Source organism: Tamandua tetradactyla, chromosome 11 (genome assembly GCF_023851605.1).
Source record: "Tamandua tetradactyla isolate mTamTet1 chromosome 11, mTamTet1.pri, whole genome shotgun sequence".
In the NCBI taxonomy this organism is placed as follows: domain Eukaryota; kingdom Metazoa; phylum Chordata; class Mammalia; order Pilosa; family Myrmecophagidae; genus Tamandua; species Tamandua tetradactyla.
Genome location: NC_135337.1, coordinates 60,812,261 through 60,834,745, shown reverse-complemented (window position 1 = coordinate 60,834,745; position 22,485 = coordinate 60,812,261). Strand labels below are relative to the sequence as shown.

Here is a 22,485-nt window from a genome sequence, read left to right as displayed (position 1 = left end):
GAAGATAAAAATACCGCACTTGCTTTTGCTTAAAGTATTGATAGTAGTAGTTGAGGTTTGATCCCTTCAAACTTCACCTGGCTGAAAGTGATTATGCTGAAGTCTTAGTCTTCACCTTTGGCAAAACGAATCTGCTTGTCTGCAGTGTCAGGAGACTGAGGGAGTCTGTCTGGCTTTCTGTAATTCTGAACTAGCATTTTCAGGGACAACTCTTCAGTGGCTAAAGGTGAATTAGCTGGAAGATTCAGTGTTTGACCAAATGGTTTCATTTACTAAATGGCCAGTGATCTATTCCTCTTTCAAAGAATTTTATTGGCAGTGTAAGCACCTGTGTAACTTAATTGTGGTAACAACTGACTGTTTAATTTTTCTGTCTGGCAGAGAGTAAAATTATGTAAAATTTCGATAATTGAAAAGCTTTTAGTGGTTGACACCAAATTTAAGTGTTCGGGTTCTAAGCTTTAGGAAAGGCCTTATATCAGATCACCAAGTTTACTCATACTTGGCACAGGAACTGGCATATAGTAGGTGCTCAGTAAATAATCAGCTGAATGCGTATTTAGTGGATCCAGAGAAATACTTAATCCACAAATCCAAACCGTAACCCAAATTCTCTAGTTCCCCCTCGGTAAACAGTATACTTTTTTCTTTCTATTTCTTGACAGTAAAGTAATCTTTCATATTTTATCTTTATGAATTGATTTCTATTTGGAAGCCATTCAGTTTCTGCAATGTTTAAACTGCCTGTACTGAGTATTTGGGGTGGCTTTAGAACCAGTCTTAAGATAATTCACAGTGTGAGTCTAATAGCCTCTGTTTTAAGCAGTTGGCAATATTTTGGTGTATTTACTGGCCTAAATACAGTGATCTATTTCAGGTAATGTGAACATAGGCAACATTAATGTGAAAGAATTGAGATCAATACAAATCTTTTATCCATATCCTGGAAGCACAAGTTTTGGGAGAGATGACTAACTTAACAGATAGTCTTATATTCTGTTTTATCTTAAATGTCTAAAATTCAGTATTATCTTAAATGCAAAACTTAATGGCAGGCTTAAATCCTGAAAATTTATATGTATCAGATCTAGTTAGAAATTCAAGTTGAATATGTTCTAAGGTTATCAAGATCATATTATCTATTTGAATTTATATTTAATACTGATTGAATGGAACAGGTTGTTAAGATGCATTGCCACAAAATGTTTTATATAAAATTTGTGAAATCTGGATTTCTTTTTAATGTGATTATTATGAAGGACGATACCATTTATCTGTATATACACACATAATTTTGTAACATATATAATTTTGTAATTTGATGCTTATTTTCCTTTTCCAACAGTGTTTTCCTTATGTGGCCTTAATCATTGGCGTTCTACTTAATCTCATAAATTAAAATCATACTTAAAATCATAAACATATGATGGATTTATTTTTTTGATTGTACAGATTAAAGAGTGCAAAGCTGCTGGCCCATTTTAGGCACCTTAAATTTATTAAATTTATTTTATAAACCTCCCTGGTACCTTATGATTACCTTTGTGTGTGCTTGTGTACATTAAGGATGCAAAGCTATTGTAAGACAGTGTGTGTGTCCATCGCCTTTCTTTGGAATACTACTTGAAAAATTGAAGCAGGTGTGTATTTTATTCTGTGCTAGCATTAGAATTTAATGAGACTGCTTTCTCTGTCACGCAAACTGACAAGAACAGGTGAAGGTCCTATTTTCAGGTCTTTTTTCCGGTTTGCTGTTGTATTGAGGCGTTTGTTCTGATGCAGATACATTATTAAGTTCATTTTGTTCCTGCAGTTGATCTCTCTGGGTTTTCTTAGTGGAGATTGAGAGATGCCAGAGAGGTTTGGTTTTATATCAGGTCAGTGGATGTGTTGCTTTTCCTGCTCCAGAGAGGAGCCAGGGCTGCCAAAAATAGCAAAAGTATGTTGAGCTTAGCTCTTTTCTCTGACTTAGTCAATTTGCATAAGAAAGTTCTAGAACTCTTCCGCAGTTCATTGAAATGCGGAGTTATTCAGTCTGTGTGGGTTAATTCAAGGTGCTCTCTCCAGGGTCACCTGAAGACTTTCCTCCACTGCTTTTGCTTTATCCCAGGCCGTCATCTTGAGCTCGGATTACGGTCGGTCGTAGCTTCCTTGGCTTCCGTTCCTGTCTCCTCTGCCCCCGTCCAAACTTCACACTGCTGTGGGCAGGGCGGCTTCATCTGCCTCTTGAGAGAGTCCCTCCTCAACTAGTATTTGTCACACTTTGCTTGTCTCTATCTTCTTTGCAAAAGTTGATAGCTGGCAAGGCAGGGATATTTTTGAGCTTGGGATAATGGTTCTTTAATAAATTTACTAGAAGATCGATTTGGGGGGCCAGGGTAAAAAAATTTCTGTCATCTTCAGGGTGTTCATTCATTCAACAATTTTTGAAAAATTAGTATTTAAATACCGTTCTCTGTAAAGCTACTGAATCCAGTTGTAGTCTAATGCCATAGATACCCCCAATCCAGTTTTCATTTATCTGCAACATCCCTTCTCAGGTAGGCTTTGTTCTCTAGTCCCAACATTTCCTTAGCAACTTTTCTCACCTCTTTTTATTTCCCACAACTAGTCCTAATTTCTAAGCCCTCGAGGTAGAATGGGATATTGTCTTTTCTGTATGTCTAGCTTCAAGTTATGAGTAAATTGCTGTCATATGTTTCACTAGATCTTCTCTTTTCCAAACAGGGCATCCTATTTTTTCACTGTTACCTCCTGGGATCTTGGAATCAATTCACATCCCCATCTCTCACCTCTGATGATGTATATTTGTTGTTTGTATCTTCCTAAAACTTTGGTGGTTAGCTCTAGGTCTTGCCTGACCATTGCAGGGTAGGATATTACTACCCCTGGCAGTTGCTCCAAGTATATTTTTTGACAGTGATTTTCAGACAGAGAATATCAGAAAATAGCCCTTTAAATCATTCACATATAACTTGGGGTGTTTCTATCCATATTTATTTTATAGGCTGTTTCCTTCTAACTTTGGTCCTTTATATTGTTGGTAACTTAGGGAATTGATCTGGTTGATTGCAGGCAGAAGTCTAGAAGGATTTGATTCTTGGAAATGATTTCCAGTCCACTTTCTGCTGTGATATGGTTTGTGGATTAATCTGGTGGTTTAAAGTTGTCCTGAAATCACTGGTTGGAAAAGCGTCATTGCTCAGGTGCACAATGTCACATAGTGAAAGAAACCCATTCATGTGCATTATTTATGAAGGGTGCTGCCTCATGGGAGGTTTTATTATGCTTTATTTCTTTCATATTAGATAAAGAAATACTATTTTTAGGGTTTCTCTGATTTCAAAGGAAATGTGAAGAACTACCCATTATATATGCAGTATGGTAGGCACTATCAATTATTTAAACTTAGGACAGTTACAAAAATAGCACAAACCCATAGAGAAACTTCAACATACCCCTACTCCTCAGATATCCAGATCCACTAATTTTAACATTTTGCCAAATTTGCCCTTTCTTTTCTTTCCTCCTTACATCCCTATCTATCTGTCTGACGTCTGTCTGTCTATATGTTTTATCTATTTGTCAATCCATTTTCTGAACACTTGTGTATAAGTTGTATGTATCATGTTCCTTTAACACTTACTCCTATCACATACATTTCCTAAGAACAAGTATATTCACTTATGCAACCACCTTAAGTGCACTTATCAATTCAAGAAATGTACCATTGATATAAACCTTACAATGTGTATTAGTTAGGGTTCTCTAGAGAAACAGAATCAACAGGGAACACTTGCAAATATAAAATTTATGAAAGTGCCTCACGTGACCGTAGGAACGCAGAGTCCAAAATCCACAGGGCAGGCTGCAAAGCCGATGACTCCGATGGATGGCCTGGATGAACTCCACAGGAGAGGCTCACCAGCCAAAGCAGGAATGAAATCTGTCTCCTCTGAGTCCTCCTTAAAAGGCTTCCCATGATTGCATTTAGCATCACTAATTGCAGAAGACACTTCCCTTTGGCTGATTACAAATGGAATCAGCTGTGGATGTAGCTGACGTGATCATGACCTAATCCTATGAAATGTCCTCATTGCAACAGACAGGCCAGCGCTTGCCCAATCAGATGAACAGGTACCACTACTTGGCCAAGTTGACACCTGTCCCTAACCATGACAGTCCACCCCTTGTCAACTTGGCACCTATATATATATATATATATATATATATCACGTTAATACTTAATTAGACCATACTTAATTTCCAAATGAAAACAAATAAGCACATATTTTTTCTTTTACCTGACAATACTCAACTGTCCTGCATATAGCTGGAAACACATTAAATCTCTCCAGAATAGGGTGCAAATCCTTGGGCAACATTCATTCTTAAACTTGATATCTTACAACTTAAATAGTGTAACACGAACGAAACAGCATTACAGTCCTCGTTTCTGTAACTGATCACGTGGTCGAAGTTCATATTTATCACTACCTTCTTCCACTACCCATTCCATGTTCCCTTTCCCCTCAGCAAGCACTTCAGCTGGCCGTGGTTCTTTGCCTGGTGGGGTGACCCAAACCTTCATTCCTGAAGTCTCAGAGCCATTAGTGGTCCTGCCTGGATTGTGTTGTTGCAGTTTTCCATTGATTTTAATCGCAGGGCATGGTAGTACTAATAGACACCCCAGGGGATCTCCTATATTCCAAGAAAACTCTTCTTTACCTCCATTATGTAGTTGCAGTCCTACTTCCTTCTGATAGTCAGGGTCAGTTACCCCAGACAATAATGTAATCCCCTTCTTGGTGTGTTGATCCAGAGGCATAAGTAGCCCAAAGTGGCCAGGTGGCAATCTTAACTTCCAGTTCAGTGGTATCACTGTTGTTTCTCCTGGAGAAAGCACACCCCGTTTTGGAACTAAAACCTGTAGACCAGCAGAACTCAGGGTAGCAGGGACAGGAAGCAAAAATTTTCCTAGTGGATCACTAGGAGTAATAGTGAGTGGCACCACACCCATTTCCACCCCTTGGTTCCTGGACCCATGGATCCCGGCTATGGGAGAAACAGCACCATACAGCGGACGCTGATTCAGAGCATACACAGCTTCCTGGAGAACATTACCCCAGTCTTTCAAGTTTTTGCCACCTCGTTGGCACCGTAATTGAATTTCCAAAAGGCCATTCCACCGTTCTATCAATCCAGCTGCTTCTGGATGATGGGGAACATGGTAAGACCAGAGAATTCCATGAGCATGTGCCCATTCCCGCACTTCATTTGCTGTGAAGTGTGTTCCTTGATCCGAAGCAATGCTATGTGGAATACCATGACGATGGATAAGGCATTCTGTAAGCCCACGGATAGTAGTTTTGGCAGAAGCATTGCGTGCAGGGAAAGCAAACCCATATCCAGAGTATGTGTCTATTCCAGTTAGAACAAATCGCTGCCCCTTCCATGAAGGGAGTGGTCCAATGTAATCAACCTGCCACCATGTAGCTGGCTGGTCACCTCGGGGAATGGTGCCATATCGGGGGCTGAGTGTGGGTCTCTGCTGCTGGCAGATTGGGCACTCAGCAGTGGCTGTATCCGGGAACTGGGCAGCAGCGGAGGTAAAAAGGAGCGCATGCACAATATATATTCGAATTTTTTCATATGCCCCAATATTGTCCTTTTGAGCCTTTTCTTCTCCCTGGCTAAATCCCACCCAGAATCAGGTGTTGCATTTATTGTCATTGTCTCTTTAGTTGTTTTTTGCTTTCTTATTTTTTTTTTAAATGTAGGAAGGTATAACAAACTTTCTCATCTCAACAACCCCCAAGCACACCGTTGCATGGGGTCAGTCACGTTTACAATACTGCATTACCCTCCTCCTCATCTTCCATTACTCAAACTTTCTGACTTCCTCACAAAGAAGCCCTGACCATTAGACCTTAACTCCCCATTCCCTTTGTCCCCCATTCCTGACAACCTGTACTCTAATTTCTCTCTCTATAAGCTTGCATATTCCTTAACATTTTCTTTAGTAATGGGGATTAAATTCAGCACACTAGTTCTATAACAATCTTGTTTGCTTTGATATCAATTTAGATTTAATAGTATACAAACTATGTTCCTATACCTCTCCATCCCCGCAGTTTTATGTAGTTCTTGTCGTAAATTACATTTATATATTACAAGTCCAGAACCACAAATTCTCTTTACATTTTACACATTTATCTTTTTGATCCCTAGGAAAGTAAAAAGTCAAGTTACAAATCAAAAATATAATTGTACTGGCGTTTATATTTCCCAGTGTCGTTACTGTCACTAGAGACAGCTTTATTTCTTCATCTGGCTTCAGTCACTGCAGGACTCTCTTTTAACATCTCTTTTAGGCCAGTCTGTGGTGACGAACTTTCTCAGTTTTTGTTTATTTGGGAATGTCTTAATCTCTTCCTCATTTTTGTGAGACAATTTTGCAAGATAGTTATAAGTTAGCAGTTTTTTGGCTTCAGCATTTTGAATATGTTGCCTGCTACCTTCTTGCCTCCAGGGTTTCCCATAAGAAATTGGCACTTAACTTTATTGAGCCTCCCTAGTATACACATTGCTTCTCTCTTGTGGCCTCAGAATTCTCTGTATCTTTGTCATCCGACCAGTTTGAGTATAATACACCACGGATTGGGTCTATTTTGGTTTACCCTGTTTTGAGTTAGTTGAGCATCTTGGATGTATATATTCATGTATTTTGTTAAATTTGGGAAGTTTTCAGCCATTATTTCTTTGAATATTCTCTCTGCCCCTTTCTCTCTTCTTCTAGGACTCACAATGTCTATACTGCTACATTTGATGGTATCCCACAGCTCTCTCAGGCTCTTCATCTTCTTTCTGTTCCTCAGACTGAGTGATTTCAATTGTCTTATATTCAGGTTCTCTGATTCTTTCTTCTGCTAATTCCAGTCTGCTGTTGAATCCCTTCAGGGAGCCGCCTGAAGAAATAAAACCCTCTAGTTAGGGTAACGCATGGGTAAATCCCCCTCCCTGATCCTTTCTGTGCATATCTTACCTGGGGCCTGGGCTTGGGGACCTAGGAGTGGCCCAAACCTCTTACCTTGGAGAGCGCGTCCTCACAGTGTGGGCACTACACTTTGTGTCCTGTCGCTAGCAGTCCCTTGCCCCACTGCATGCAGCATGCCTGCCTTCCCACAGTGTTCTGTAAGAGAGCTCTGTGCGCTGCCTTGTACACCCAGGGCTAGTGCTGGGATGGCATGTCCCTCAGGCCACCACCGGACAGGTTGGGCCAGACATACATGCTGTCAGTATTGCATGAGGATTAGCCTCCTTCCTCTGGGCTCCCTGTTGGGAGCGGTGCCTGGCTGGGTGGTGAGCTGGGGTAGGGAAGGGGTCAGTTGAGGGTACTCCAGTTCCTGCTGCTTCTGTGTAGCCATGGTTTTGAGTCAGCACTCACCCTGTTATTATAATCTTTTAACTGTTTTTTTTTTTTTTTTCAACTTTGAGAACACTGTTTCTGCTAGTTCTTGCGTTATTCAAAGCTTCCATTGAGGGACAGAGCCCTGAAGCCTCTCATTACACCATCTTGATCGGTACCTTCCTTTATATTGTTGTGAGGACTTGCTTGGCCTGGAGAGAATGTGGTGTTCTTAACAGTTGATTTTCCTTTTCTGGAGCAGAGTAATTCATCTTAAAAACAAAACAACAAAACAAAAAACCCTTGGTTCCTAGAAATGGGCAGATTTAAGCTGATAATTTGTTCTGTTGAACCAAACTCACAATTCTACATGTCAGAAATTATTGTTTTAAACTAAGATAGAAGTATTATTTTATCTTAAAGTGTTTTTAATTCCCATCCTTTTATGAACTAGAATTCCACTAAGAATGTTGAGTAGCTTTTAACAGTTGTGCCAACAAAGTGCCATCTGTTCCTATTGAGGCCTATGAAAAGAAATAAATTTGTTGTCAGTTGTATTATCAGTGTTTTTTCTGAGGACCAGTGGGACGTTTTTCCTTTGGTTTCTCTAAGGAATATTTGTACTTCTCAGCTTCCTTTAGTCTTCTGGTCACCATGAATCCTGTATTGATTACATTCCCTTGTTACTGCACAGTGTTGAAAGGCTTAGTACTAAGTTTGTGGCTTGATTCTACTTTGTTTTCTGTTCTTATTGTCTTTTTTGCCTAACTTATGTCTTCTCTTTATTTTTTAATTTTAGATTTTGGAGCTGCTTTTTAAAATTATTTGGGAGAAAAATGGGTTGAGCAATAAAATTGTCACTATTACTGAAGCCAATAGTTTAAAAAATACTCTAAAAATATTAATCTATAACTTTTTCCGTATACCAATAGGGAGAAGTGGGCATGAAGGCAAACCTGTCAGAAAAGAGTTTGTAATTTATAAGCTTATTTTTGTTTGATGTTTTTTTGAGTGTTTCTTTTTCCTGTCTTTTTCATAGAAGTTGGTGATATGGCAAAACAGTACATAGAGAAAGGTCTTTTAGTTCCAGATCATGTGATTACACGCCTAATGATGTCAGAGCTGGAGAACAGACGCGGCCAACACTGGCTACTAGACGGTGAGTTGAAATTGTGGGTCAGCTGGATTTCTGTGAATTGTGGGTTATGGCCTCCATTGTATGCTCCTTTAGTTTCTCACTGATTAGAAATGCATTTTTTCTTAAACTTTCAGGGATATGTTTAGCCATGTTCCAATTTAGCAGCATGATAGAAAACATGGTGGAGCAGCCTTTTAATTTCTCTTTCTCCAAATGACCATTACCAAAGCCGTTGAACTGATACAAATCTTCACTGAATTCCATTATTGTACAGGTTCCTATGGTTCCTTTTGTTTCCATAACCGAGTCATCATAGTGTAACACTTCTTAAATCCAACGAAGTCCTTTCATTCACAATAGACCACATAAATTAAAACTACTAGGTACCATTTTTTTACCTGTCAGGTAAATAAAGATAAAAACCTGAAAATCTTTTTTTTGAAGGTGTAGGAAATAAGTGTTGTTGAGAATTTAAAATGGGCAGCCTTTGGGGAGCGTGTAGCAAGATCTGTACTTTTTGATTCAGCAATTCCGTATTGGGTTTCTACCTAAAGATGTGTCTTCAAGGATATTTATTTCTGCATTACTTGTAAATAGCAAGAAACTGGAAACTACCTAAGTATGCATCATAGGGATTGTTTAAATTTTGAACATTCATTAATCTAAGGACATGCATTCTTGAGAGAGTAAGGGATCACTCTGTGTTGATACAGACTTTCAGAATAAACTGCCAAGCAAAAGAAGTTATTTGCAGTATAGTGTATATAATTTACTATAATTTATATAAAAAGAAGAGATACAGTATTACTGTATGCATTTATACATGCATTTGCTATCTTGGAAGGATATTAAAAAAACTCATAGCAGGTGGGCCATGGTGGCTCAGTGGCAGAGTTCTTGCTTTGGTTCGAGTTCCGGTGCCTGCCCATGCAAAAAAAAAAAAAAAACCTCATAGCACTGGTTGGCTCTGGGTGAGTATTAAGATTGGAGAGACACTTATCTTTCACTGAATATGCCCTTTTGTATTGTTTGTTTTTTAATATGTATTTAAACAATGTATGGACCTGATTTAAAAATTCAGTTATGGTTCCTATATTTATTAGTGATGGACCCCATTGATGACACCATTATATGTTACTCAGAGAAATGAATATAGATGCTCACATAGAAAATATTGTGCAATTTTGGACTCTGTGAAGCTGCTATGTTAAGGTACCTCTGCTTTAAGTTTGTTCACTAGAAATCATTTGATTTATTAAAAGAGAAGATGGACGACTACATGTATTATTTGCCTTATTTTTAAATGGTACGCTTCCTTGGTGCAGTGAAAATAGAAACTTGATGAACATACTGATTTATATGAATACAGAATGCAGATAGTGAAGTTTATAACAAATTTATCTATAACAAGTTTCTTCCCATTGCAGAACAGTTTTTCTCTAGCTCATTTTATGTACTCACTCCTATATTGGTTTTGTGAAACTGAAACCTCAGTAAGGTTGAAACTTCATTGAAACCTTGAAATCTGCAAGTCAGAAGCCAGAGGAATTGTCCTGTATTTAAACTGTCAGATTCCTCTAGTTCTCTTAAATTCTGGAGCCATAAATCTCCAAAATAAATAATATGGTAGTGAATTAAAATAATTCGACATCAGTGTTTTTCAAATTGTGTAGTGTGGAAAGTTTATAATTGGTAGATAAGAAAAAAGATTTTGCGGCCAAACACATTTAGAAAATGTCAGGATAAGTGTTAACAATATAGCATTTATTGAGTACTTACTGTCGGTCAAGCATTGTTGTGACACTTGATATTTATTATCTTGTTCAGTCCCTACAATGACCATTTAAAGTAGGTATTTTTGTAAACCCCATGTAATCAATGAGAAAATTGAGCAAAAGTAGGGTTTGGTTACTGCTCAAGGTTAGTAAGTGCCTAAGTTAAACAATTTCCTTTACTTCAGAACCTCTCAGAACCTTTAATATGATAATTGAATTTAACTCTCCCCAGAAGGAGGAAAGCATGAGGCATTTCCTGAATTTATTTGACTATAGAATCCCGTGCCCCACTCCCCACCCCAACAGAAAACCTCCAGGATTTGTTCTGTGGAGCATTACTTCGTGAAATACTTTTCAACATATGTTCCTCACCTTACAGGTGATCTGAAAAGTTCATTTTATGGTAAATCATTCTTTCTAGTGCCTTCCATTAAAATATTTGGAGCAATGCCCCCATGGGGCTGGAAGGACCCAACAGACTGAGTTGAAAACATTTGTTAAAATAAAAGCTATACTGAAAGCATGTACCAAGTCATGAGGCAATAATGATTAAAGCTCTGACTATGCATCAAAAACTGTTAGGTGCTGTTGACGAAATGGTAAGACCCTGTCCTTTTGGCGGCCTGTGTCCCAGAGTCACCTGTGTAAAGAAGTGCAAAAAAAGTTAATGACTCCATCATAGAACTGTGTAAATATGGTACCTGAGGACACAGGGTAGAAAATAATCTTCCGTTGGTGGGAAGAGAGGTTGGAATGACATTATGGGGAAAAAAAGAAAAGATGAATAGTTAGACATTCCCCAGTTAGATGAATGGGGATAGGAAGGTGGGTATATTCATATATTTGGCAGAAACAGTATGAACAGGGTAAGAGGAGTGACTGCCTAGTACGTTCCTAAGCCTACATGCAGAGAAAGGCAGCGTGCGTGCCGGCATGGATGGCCTTTGATTCTGGACTAAAATGATGAACTGGACATGGTTATGAAGTTGGAGGCATGATACGATTAGACTTGTCTCGAAAACAGCTCGTCCATAGCAGCAGAGGCTAGATTAGGTGCTGGGATGGGAAAGGGAGGGGGTGTGTTTAAATAAAGCCAAATAAGAGTGGTTAGAAAAATTGAGCCAAGAGACCTTGAAGACTTGAATTTAAGCAGCAGCAGTGGAATTAAAGAGGCATTCTTCATGAGAAAATGGACTGAGGAGGAAGAAATGGTCAGAGTTTTAATGGTCAGGTATGCAGCCCTGGGATTTTCTTATAATATGTTCAGGGTTCTGTGAGTTCTTTAGCTATCACCACCCTCCCACCTTCTTCAGGCATGTTAATTTCTTGTGAAATTTATCCCCAAGCAGTTTTTTGTGTGTGTGTATGTTTTCTGTTACTGACAAACTTTGGCTCTGCTCCCTCCTAGTTGTGATTTCTCTTGCTTAAATTCTTTAAGACTTTTTATTTTGTAAAATGAATTTTTGTAGTTTTAGTAAACTTGAAATCTGCCAAAAAAAAAAAAAAAAAAAAAGGATCCTCTCTATGTTAAATTCCTTTAGAAAAGCAGTTGATGTAATAACTGAGAGCATGGACCCTGGAGCCAGACAGCTTGTTTTTCATTCTTACTGTGCCACTTACCAGCTTTGACTTCAGGGAAGTCCCACCTCTCTGCCTTTGAACCCTCATGGGTTAAAACAGGATGAGAAAAGGGGTTGCAAAGATGACATGAATCAGTATGTATGTAAAGTGCTTAGAAGGCTATTTGTTACATAGTAAGCCCTGTATCTTTTATTGTGGCTGGTGTGCAGGTCCTGAATTTTTTGTGACTAAATGAAGTATTAAGTTTAAAAATAGTTTTAAAAATATTTAGCCATGCAAAGCTGAAAAGTCAGTTTCAGTTATGTAATGCCGTGTGTACTTTTTCAATGTTTGCTTTTGCCATAACTTTTCCTCCCGGGGTGAATAGCTGAAGTTCTTTTGCATCAGAGGTCTGTTTTTAGTAAAGTACATCAGGCTCCTAACTAATTCAGTTTGTATCTTTCTCCTTGAAAACCCATCTGGTCACTTTTTCAGTTGCGATTTTTCTTAAAGGCTCTGGAATAAATCCATCTGGCAGAGTGGGGAGTACAAGGAATGCCTAGTTCCTGTGTTCAGCTGTGAACTCCCTATGTTAAGGGCATGTGCTTTATAGAGGATGTGCTTTTTGAGTGTGCTAAAGGTGACTGACCATGGAAAGGTGGAGAAAGGAATTCTGGATGACAGATGACTCAACATTTTGGTTCATGTGGCTGTGGAGAGCTTCTTGCAAATGGCGGGTAGCAGCTTGTAGAGTGGATACAAGCCAAGGAATGGCAGATAGAGTGAGCGAGGGCTCTGGGATTTGGTTAGCTGTGTCCTTGCTGAAAAATAGATTAAGCTCCCGATACAGAAGGACAGATGACATATATTCAGTCTACTGTGCTACAGGTAAAGTGTCACCTGTGTTCTAGGAGGCAGGAGGAATGATTTTTACAGTAAGGAACGGCATTCTTGGTGAAAACAACAGCACAAAGATTGGATGTGTGTTTAGAATAGTGTTAGTGCCACCTTCTTGGAGATCCCATCCATGCCCCACAACAGTGTAAATATGTCTGTTTGTGAAAGACAATGAGTGTGTTTTTTCTGCATCCAAGATTCTGTTTTGAAGACAGAATTTGGGTAGCAACCTTTATAGGAATGTTTCTTTATGGACGCATTGCCTTTTTGTTTGCAAGTATGTGAATGCTTTGCAAGTACCATTTGATCAAGGTGCCTTCTTACTGTTTTTTTTGGCTTTCATAAGAGATTGGAAACTATTTTTTGGGTTAGCCTGATTTTAAAAGTTGTTTTTATAGCCACATAGCTATAAGAGTATTCCCTGAAACGGTGTGTCTTTAAGTTTGTATTTTAAAGGTACTTGGCTTTTTTTTTTTATCACCTTCTTTAGAAGAAGGAATTTTTAAAACGTTTTTTATTGTTAAGCATAATATATGTACAAAGAGAAAAAAAGAAAAGCAATGATTTTCAAAGTGCAGTTCAACAGGTAGTTACAGAATAGATTTCAGAATTTGTTATGGGTTACCTTTCCCCTATTTCAGATTTTTCTTTCTAGCTGCTCCAAAACACTGGAGGCTAGAAGAAATATACTTTTTCCTTTTTTGTGGAAATTAACATATATACAGAAAAGCAATAAATTCCAAAGCATATCACAACAATTAGTTGTAGAACAGATTTCAGAATTTGGCAAGGGTTACAGTTCCACAATTTTAGGTTTTTACTTGTAGCTGCTCTAAGGTACTGGAAACTAAAAGAAATATCAATTTAATGATTTAGCAATCATACTCATTTGTTAAACTTTACCTTTTCTGTGTAACTCCACCATCACCTTTGATCTCTCTCCCACTCTTTTAAGGTATTTGGGTATGCCCATTCCAAATTTTTCATGTTGGAAGAGGCTGTCGATAATATTGGATAGGGGGATGGAACTAGCTGATGTTCTGGAGAGGTTGGTCCCTCTGCATTTTAGTACTTATGTCCAGGGACCCATCTGGAGGTTGTAGGTTTCTGGGAAGTTACCCTAGTGAATGGAACCTTTGTAGAATCTTCCATAACGCCCTGGGTGTTCTTTAGGATTGGAAAGAATGGTTTTGGTTGGGGTTTGGCGAGTTATGGTAGGTAGGTAGCAATGTCTGACTGAACCTTATGTAAGAGTGGCCTCCAGAGTAGCCTCTCGACTCTGAACTCTCAGCCACTGATACCTTATTTGTTACAAGAAGAAGGAATTTCAAAACCAGAGATCAATATTTAATTTTAATTCCTAACATGATTTTTAAGTTACTTTGATATTCTTGAATAACAGGATTTGTAGGTATGTAATTGATTTTCGGTAGAATAGTGTACTGAGTGAGAACACATGACTTTGCCAGGGGACGGTGGTCAAATAAGAAGAAAGGGTGTCTCTATCTCCTTTAAATAAGACTAGGTAACAGTTTTCTAAACAGAGAAATTGGTTGAATTATACAGGAAAGTTACTCCATAGGATTAGGTCGTGAAGAGGCATTTTGAAGACACCTGACGTGAGATTACAGTACATTCCTAATTTATGATACACTTTATCCAAAGCACATATCCTGCTTAGACTTTATAGCCAGCTACTGATAAAGCTATTGCAACCGCTTTATTAATGGCCCCAGATTGTTGTGTGAATTTCTTTTGGCTCTGAATACTCATCATTTTTCCTGCAACTAAGTATTTATTGAACACCAGCTCTGTACCAGGCCTTACCTAGATGCCAAGGTAGAGCAGTAAACAGGGAAGATGGGATTGTACCCTGGTGGCACGTAGAATCTGGTGGTGATTCAATGCCCTGGCCAGTGAGAGTTAACTTTTGATTATTTTGACTCAAACCAAAACTGTTAGAACTCATTTTTCATCCCAGTGACTTTGCCTGTGGTCAGCATGCTTGGTGTCAGTGTGACTGAAAATCGTGGTAAAGCGTTGGGTCCCTTGTCTTCCCCAAAGTCTTCTGAGACCTTGCCCTCCCTGTCCATTTCTGGTGACTTTCTTCTGATTGCACTGATCTGTGTCTTGGGATGAGGAATAGTCTGACTCCTCGTGACTTTATTCTATTTGTATTTTCAGAGAATGGCTAGATTCTATCTTGTAAGGTTTTTTCAGAGCCTATGAAAAACATGTGTATACAGATACTTGAGTAGACCCAAGGAGAGCTCGATTCGGTGATCAAAAAACAAATTGAGTAGATTCTTGTGTGCCCTAATGAGCTAGGCATCGGTCAGTCTGGGGAGGACACAGCACACTTCTTGACCTCACTGTTACAGAGGAGCAGAGGCTGCATGAAAAATTTCAGTACAGCATCTTGGAAGTACCAATGAAGAAACCCAGCGGTGGTCCACGGGAGAAAGTGTCTGACCCTCCTGTGAAGGTGAGGGAAACAGATTTTGGGAGACTTCCAGGAGAAGTTGATATCGAGAGCTAAATTTTGAAAGCAGGACCCAAAATGTGTTCTAAATGGAGGAAACATCATGTACAAAAGGCATAGAGGCATGAAATGACATGGTGTGCTCTGGGAACCACAATGGGTTGGTTCATCTGCTCATATTATCCAGCTGGAAACATGAGTGGTAATGGGGTTAAACAGTTCATGAAATTCCAAAACAGGAGGTCGAATGAGTGTCAAAGTGAATATTAAAAAATGAGTTAGGAGGAAGTTAAGAATAAAGTTTAAAACTTTGAGTTTAAAACAGTGAATAACTTATTTTTTAACTTTCTTTCCAACTAACATTTAAAAATTAACACAATTTGAAAGAGTTTTTGTTTATATATACTTTAGACACTAAACTTTGGCTTCTCTATGTTGGGGCTTCTTTGCTTCTTTTGTCATACACTTTAAGACGAACCTACCCCATTTACCATTGGTACTTAAGTAGAAGTCTGTAGAAAGTAAGCCACAGGATTAAATTGTCTTCAAATCCTAATTTCAGATGTTAGGAGAGCCTGCTTCCCTAATTTATGAAACAGGTAGCTCAGGAATTTGATGATTTCCAGCATTCATTGCAAAGCTACATCCAAAGAATCTAAGAAAAAGCATGAATTTATGAATCATCCCTAAATATTAGTTTGTTGCTTATTAGCTATGGAGTCTTGAACAAGTGAAATTACTTCCCTTGGAGCCTTTTTTCCCCCCATCTGTGGAATAGAAGTGTTTATGGCACTTCTGTTGTGAGGCTTTCTTAACAAATGTAAAACTCTTAGTGGAATTTCTGGAACACTGTAGGTGGTTAAATGGCAGATATGTGTTTTGTTATTATTAATGCTAAGTGTATGTTTTCCTTCTGTAACCAAATTCTGCAGGTTCTTTTTTGTATTTTTTTTTTTACATGGATTCTTATAAAACACTTGTTCTTGTAAAGTACTTGTTCTCTCACCCACCAGTACTTCTCTGTTCATTTTATTTTTATATTCTCTTCTTTGTTTATTTGTCACTATTTTCTGACATGGAGTCTTGCACTACGTTTTTCTTTCTTTTTTTTTTTTTTAATACAGCTTAATTCAGGTAATTCATATACCATATACAATTCAGTCATTCAAAGTGTACAGTCCTTCGATTTTTAGTATGGTCATGGATTTATGCAGCTGTCACTACAGTCAATTTTAAAACATTTTTATGACTCCAAAAAGAAACCCTATACCCATTGGTAGTCACTCCCGTTTTCCTTCAACCCACTGTTCTAGTTTGCTGGCTGCTGGAATGCAATATACCAGAAATGGAATGACTTTTAAAAAGGGGAATTTAATAAGTTGCTAGTTTACAGTTCTAAGGCTGAGAAAATGTCCCAATTACAAAGTCTATAGAAATGTCCAATCAAAGGCATCCAGGAAAGGTACCTTGGATGAAGGCCAATGAAGTTCAGTGTTTCTCTCTCAAGTGAGAAGGCACATGGCGACACAGTCAGAATTTCTCTCTCATCTGGAAGGGCACATGGCGAACATGGCGTTATCTGCTAGCCTCTTCTTCTGGCTTCCTGTTTCATGAAGCTCCCCGGGAGACGTTTTCCGTTTTCATCTCCAAAGGTTGCTGGCTGGTAGACTCTGCTTCTCATGGCTGCATCGTTCTCTGCTCTCTCAGAATCTTTCTCGTTCTCCAAAATATTTCCTCTTTTATAGGACTTCAGAAACTTATCAAGACCCACCCAAATGGGTGGAGACATGTCATCACCTAATACAGTTTAGCAGCCACTCTTGATTAAATTGCATCTCCAGGGAGATGATCTAATTGCAGATTCAAACATACAGTATGAATAGGGATTAGAAGAAACGGCTTCCTTTACAACATGGGATTAGGATTAAAACATGGCTTTTCTAGGGTACTTACATCATTTCAAACCAGCACACTCCCCCCCTTACTCCACTCCTTCACCTTAGGCAACCGGTAAACTGTTTTTTAAGTCCCATTCCGGAAAAGGAATCTTACAGTATATGGTCTTTTGTGACTCGCTTCTTTCAGTTAGCATAATATTTTCAAGGTTCATCCATGTTGTGGTATTCCTTTCTATGGCTGAATAATATTTTATTTTATTCTATTCATTTTCTTCATCCTTTAATCATTTGATGGAAATGCAGCTTGTTTACACCTTTTAGTAAACAACCTTATGAATAATGTTGCTGTGGATACTTGTGTATAAGTTTTTGTGTGGATATGTTTCACTTCTCTTGGGTATATACTTAGGAGCAGAATTGCTGGGTCATATGGTAACCTTATGTTTTAACTTTTTGAGAAATTGCCAAACTATTTTACGTTCCTGACAGCTATGTATGAGGCTCCCAATTTCTCCACATATTTATCAATACTTGTTATTGCTTGTCTTTTGATCGCCCCGGTGGGTGTGAAGTGCTATCTTGTGGTTTTGATTTGCATTTCCCAAATGGCTAATCATACTGAGCATCTTTTCATGTATTGGCAATTTGTATATCTTCTTTGGAGACATATTATTCGAGTTCATTGCCCATTTTTAAACTGGATTGTTAGTCTTTATTGTTGAGTTGTAAGGGTACTTTATATATTCTGGATACTAGTCCCTTACAGATTTATGATTTACACAAATATTCTCGTATTCCTTGGGTTGTTTTTTCATTTTCTTGATGCGTTCTTTGAAGCACAAAAGTTTTAAATTTTGATGAAGTTCAGTTTACCTTTTTAAAATTTTATTGCTTGTGCCTAATCCAAGGTGGGAGGCAGAAATGAACTATTAATGGGTACAAGGTTTCTTTTGGGGTGATGAAATTTCTAACATGTGATGATGTGGTACAACTCTGAATATACTAGAAACCATTGAATTGTACACTTTAGGTGAATTGTAATGGTATGTGAATTATATTGCAATAAAGTTGCACACTCCTTATCCATTCATTGCGTGGTTAACTGGATTTTGTTGGATGGTTCCCTCCCTCCATCTTTTTCTCCCTCCTTTTCCTTCTTCTTTCTTCCCTTCCCTCTAGAAAGGCTCATGAGGTGATATATCCCCAAGTTTTCTTGCTTTACAATGTCTCTTTATTGTCCACCAGTCCAGCTGACTGTGGTGTGAGTGGCCCTTGTGTCCTTTAGAACTTTGCAGGCTTTGTCCGTTTTCTTCTGGCCTACATTATTGCTGTGTAGAAGCCTAAGGCTGGTTTGACTTTTTCCCTTTTTTAAAGACAGGATTGTTTTTGCTTTTGTATAGACTGCGTGAGGAATTATTTCTTCATACTTAAAGTAAATAGACCATTTTAATCTTGATAGTTTGTTATTCCCCCTAAATTGTGTATCTTTGTGATCTGCAATTCATTTCTTTCATTTCAAAGAAGTTTTACTGTGTTAAATTTTTTTTGCCATTTGTTCAGTTTTTCTGTTTCAAGAATGCCAGTTACATTGGATATTCTTTGACTTTATCATATTTTCTTTAAATTTTTCTTGCATCTGCATTTTCTTTCTGCCTTCATATATGTCCAGACCTCTTATCTTGAGGACAGAGGAGTACAAAAAAAATACCAGTTTTTATTCCATAACTACTTCATACTTTCTCTGCCTGTATGTGCCATGCAAACTCATCCATCCATGGGGCCTCTGCACTTGCTAGTCCCTCTACCTTCAGTTCTCTGCCTAGAGATGTCCAGGCTGATCGCTGAATTCAGATCTCACTCACACATCCCCTTTTGCAGGTGTCCTTCCTTTCCAACCCTGTCTCCCCATGCCACTCTTTCCTCTTATTTTATTATCACATGGCATTACACACTTATCTGCGTATTTGATTAACAATCTTCCCTACCCTTATTTCCCACTATGACGTAGGGCCCAGGAAAGTCGAGGTTATGTCTGTCTTGAGCATAGCTATGTTCCCATTAGCTGGAACAGTGCTTGGCACATAGTAAAGGCTTATTAATATGCCAAGTGATAGAGAGGTCTTGCCTGCAGCCTGTAGCTGAGCATAGGTGGAAAATACTCAGTCTCTGTTACTTTCCTTGTGGTAGAAATATGGGCTTAAGTGAAATAATTTATAAATTTCTTTTTTTGTTAATTAATATATAGTGGGACCATTTTCTCCCTAATTTGTTTAGGAAGACATATATTCAAAGAGCAAGCAAGCAGGATTCTTACAAAGAGAAGAGCCTTGAAGCCAGGGTTTGCTGATGACAGCTCCTTCAGCAATGCACTGTGCATCTTCCCTTATAGGGAAGAGGACTCAGTGACTTAAACTTGTTAAAGAAAAAGGGTTATAAGCTGGTTGTTTCATGTGTGCTTTGAACAAGAAAAATCATCATTGTTGATACCAAAGGATCTCAGTTCTGTTTGGGAGTTTCCACAAGAATTTCTACCTAATAGAAATTCAACTTTTATTTCATTAAGTCACTTTTAAGAGGAAAATTTGTGGTTTAAAACCAAATGTTTTGGAATTTTTATCATTTATTTATCAATGGATGACTAAGTGATATTATAGTATTTCTAGGTTTATAATTCATTTTCCAGTAACCTGTAAATTCCTTGAGGGCAAGACCACACATTATATATCGCTTAAACTTTAGGATATTTAATAGGATAATTCCCAGTATACCATGAAGTGTCATTGAGTAGGACATGGTTCCCAGAGCTCTTAGCACAGTGGGAAATGTTTAACTCCCAAAGTGACATATCGTATGACATAGCATAACCTCTGTTTGCCAGCATCTGGAATACAGCTGCTGCTTATTCTTTTCACCATCTATTAATAAAAACTGCATGAAATGAAATATGGAATTCTTCGATACATGTAGAAACAAACATTATGCAAACAGTAAAGTAATTAAAAGTTATGAGAAAGGCCTTTGCCTAGCAGGTTTTGAGGGCAGTGATTAATTTTAAGTTGCTACTAAGGCTCCTGGTTGGTTGTGCAAATGGTTTGAACGCCTTTGGCTGTGAAAGAAAGTGTCTGCTTTCAACTCTAATCATTCAATGATGAGTTGTGATGAACGATGGTTTGCGTTTGTTGTTGCTTTCCCAACAACTGGGAAGACATAGGTGGTGAGAGTTAACCATATTGGCTCCAGATCTTAATGGAGGTAGGAAGGGGGGGCTGATTGATTTTGAATGGCCTTTTCACAAGCTGCCAACCCGAGGTGGATGTTGAAAGTTGCCCTTCAGTACTGCCTTTTTATTTCCACCAGGCTGAGGGTTTGCTTTTCTGCCTTGGGATGTGGTGGCTCTGTCTGCACCCTTTCTCTGGAGTAAATGCTCTCAGAATTAGAAAAGCAGAAGCGTTCTACTTCTCTGTTCCTCTCTGGGGCCTCACCTTGCTGCTGTGGCACCTCTGACTTCAGATGCCCTCCCTCAGGTTGTGAGCGTAGCAGGGGAAGGCATGTGCCAGGGCCCAGTGGCCGGCACTCCCGGGAACACACCAGCCAGGAATTAAACAGGATCTGACTGCACCTAGTGAACCTTTTTTTGGGTTAAAAAGCTAACGGCTCTAGGCACCATAATAACTGCTATAGCCCGACAAATTCTGAGAGAAATCTACTTTATAATTCAACTTTCAATCTGGATGGACTATTCGAATAACAGGACAAAGCCTGATGAGGGAATGAGGGATAAGGATAAACTAGTTTGGATAGATGCAGTTGGGTGTGCCATGTTCCTGATGAGAAACCGTGCAGTGCAACAGTCCCATATCTTTAACTGAAGGGAGGAAAGCCAGCTTTATGATTTTTATTTTACTTCAGCTATTGTGTTTTTTGGCTAATTCTTCAACAATTAATGGAATAAAGGGACTTGGAATAGGCTAGGTGTTAAGGAAGTGGAAATACTGCTAGTTAGTCATTTAGAAAACGTGTCTTTGAGGGCTACTTTTAGTAAAAATAAAAGCATACCACAATTTTGTATTAATTCCAAGTGGAAAAATTATTAATGCTGCCACCTGTTGACAGAATTTGAGTGTACACTAGTCCATTTGGTCAGTAATGAGTGCCCACAGAGAATCTGACAGTATCCTGGGCACTTCAGAAATAAAATATCCCCAGCCCTTAAGGAGCTTGCACTTCTCAGAGGGGCTGCAAACAAGCATGTTTAAAGAGGAAAGCATGCCTAAGCTAGAGTAGCATATTCTCTTCTGGCTCCCAAATGTAATCTGTAGCCTGCCTAGTCCAAATCACTTAAGAGAAGATAGTCTCTTAGTTAGAATGTCCTTGAATATTTACAGGTTTCATGTTTGGAATGGCTGTTCTTATTTATAGACATGGATTGTCTGTCACAAGATTTCTGTGTTTTAATGTGCTGTGTACCTAATAATTACTTGTTTTCTTTCAAATGCCAATATCCTGAAAATTCAAAGTACCAGGGAATTGAATCTCAAATCAGAGTCAATATCTAGAAGAAAACTTGTGTCAGTAGATATCAAATGTTAACTAAATAAACGGATAAACGGACATTCTTGCATAGTAAGTGTCAACCAGTCTTCATACTGTGCCCTTCTGTCAAGATTCATTTAAAAAATATGTATGGCTGGATAACAGTCTACTAAAAACAGTTTAAAATGTGCTGGTCAGACTGAACTGTTTGTGGCACCTGATTGATGTGGGAACTGTGTTTGAATTACATTGATGATTTGCTCAGCCCAACTTGAGATATTGGTATGAATAAATTGAAGGAATGCTAAAGCTATCATGCCACCTTGCAGAATCCATCATGTAGGGTACCATTTCATATTGTATGACCTGAAGACTTAAAATTAGGATCTGCAGACTAAAGAATATCCTTATTTAAGAGTCTTGCAGACAGATAAGTACTGTTACTTTGTGGAGTCCTTACTCTTAGGCCTACCCAGAGTGACAAAGAGCATCTCTGCAGAGCCTGTGACACTCCAGGCCTGAGATACTTTACCCCAAACTGCAGTGGGAGCTCCAGCCTTTGTAACTGCCTCAGACTCTAGGACAACTCACCTCCTCTGAGCAAGACCTGTCCCTGCCCCTCCTTTGCACTTCTGTCCACTCTCAGACTTAATCTCTTACTGCTTGGGACTCTTAGGCTGTTCTGGTACAAATGACTCATGCCAAAACCGTGCATTCGAGGCCAGATCCTAAAAACTGTGCTTTTCATCTCTGTGACCCTTGGTCATGGTGAAAGGTAGGGCAACGCTCAATGT

At 38.6% G+C, this 22,485-nt stretch overlaps 1 protein-coding gene across 6 annotated transcripts in view; it reads left to right on the top strand.

The window, feature by feature from the left end:
• Positions 1-22,485, top strand: part of AK4 (adenylate kinase 4) — a 76,476-nt gene that overhangs the window by 27,943 nt on the left and 26,048 nt on the right. For 5 of the 6 annotated variants that reach the window (XM_077120704.1, XM_077120700.1, XM_077120705.1 and 2 more), the window contains exon 2: positions 8,448-8,567. In XM_077120704.1, the coding sequence (XP_076976819.1) occupies positions 8,459-8,567 (109 nt within the window). In that variant the 5' untranslated portion in view covers positions 8,448-8,458. Of the gene's footprint in view, positions 227-8,447; positions 8,568-22,485 lie in introns of all 6 variants that reach the window. The other variant, XM_077120702.1, reaches the window with a different exon arrangement.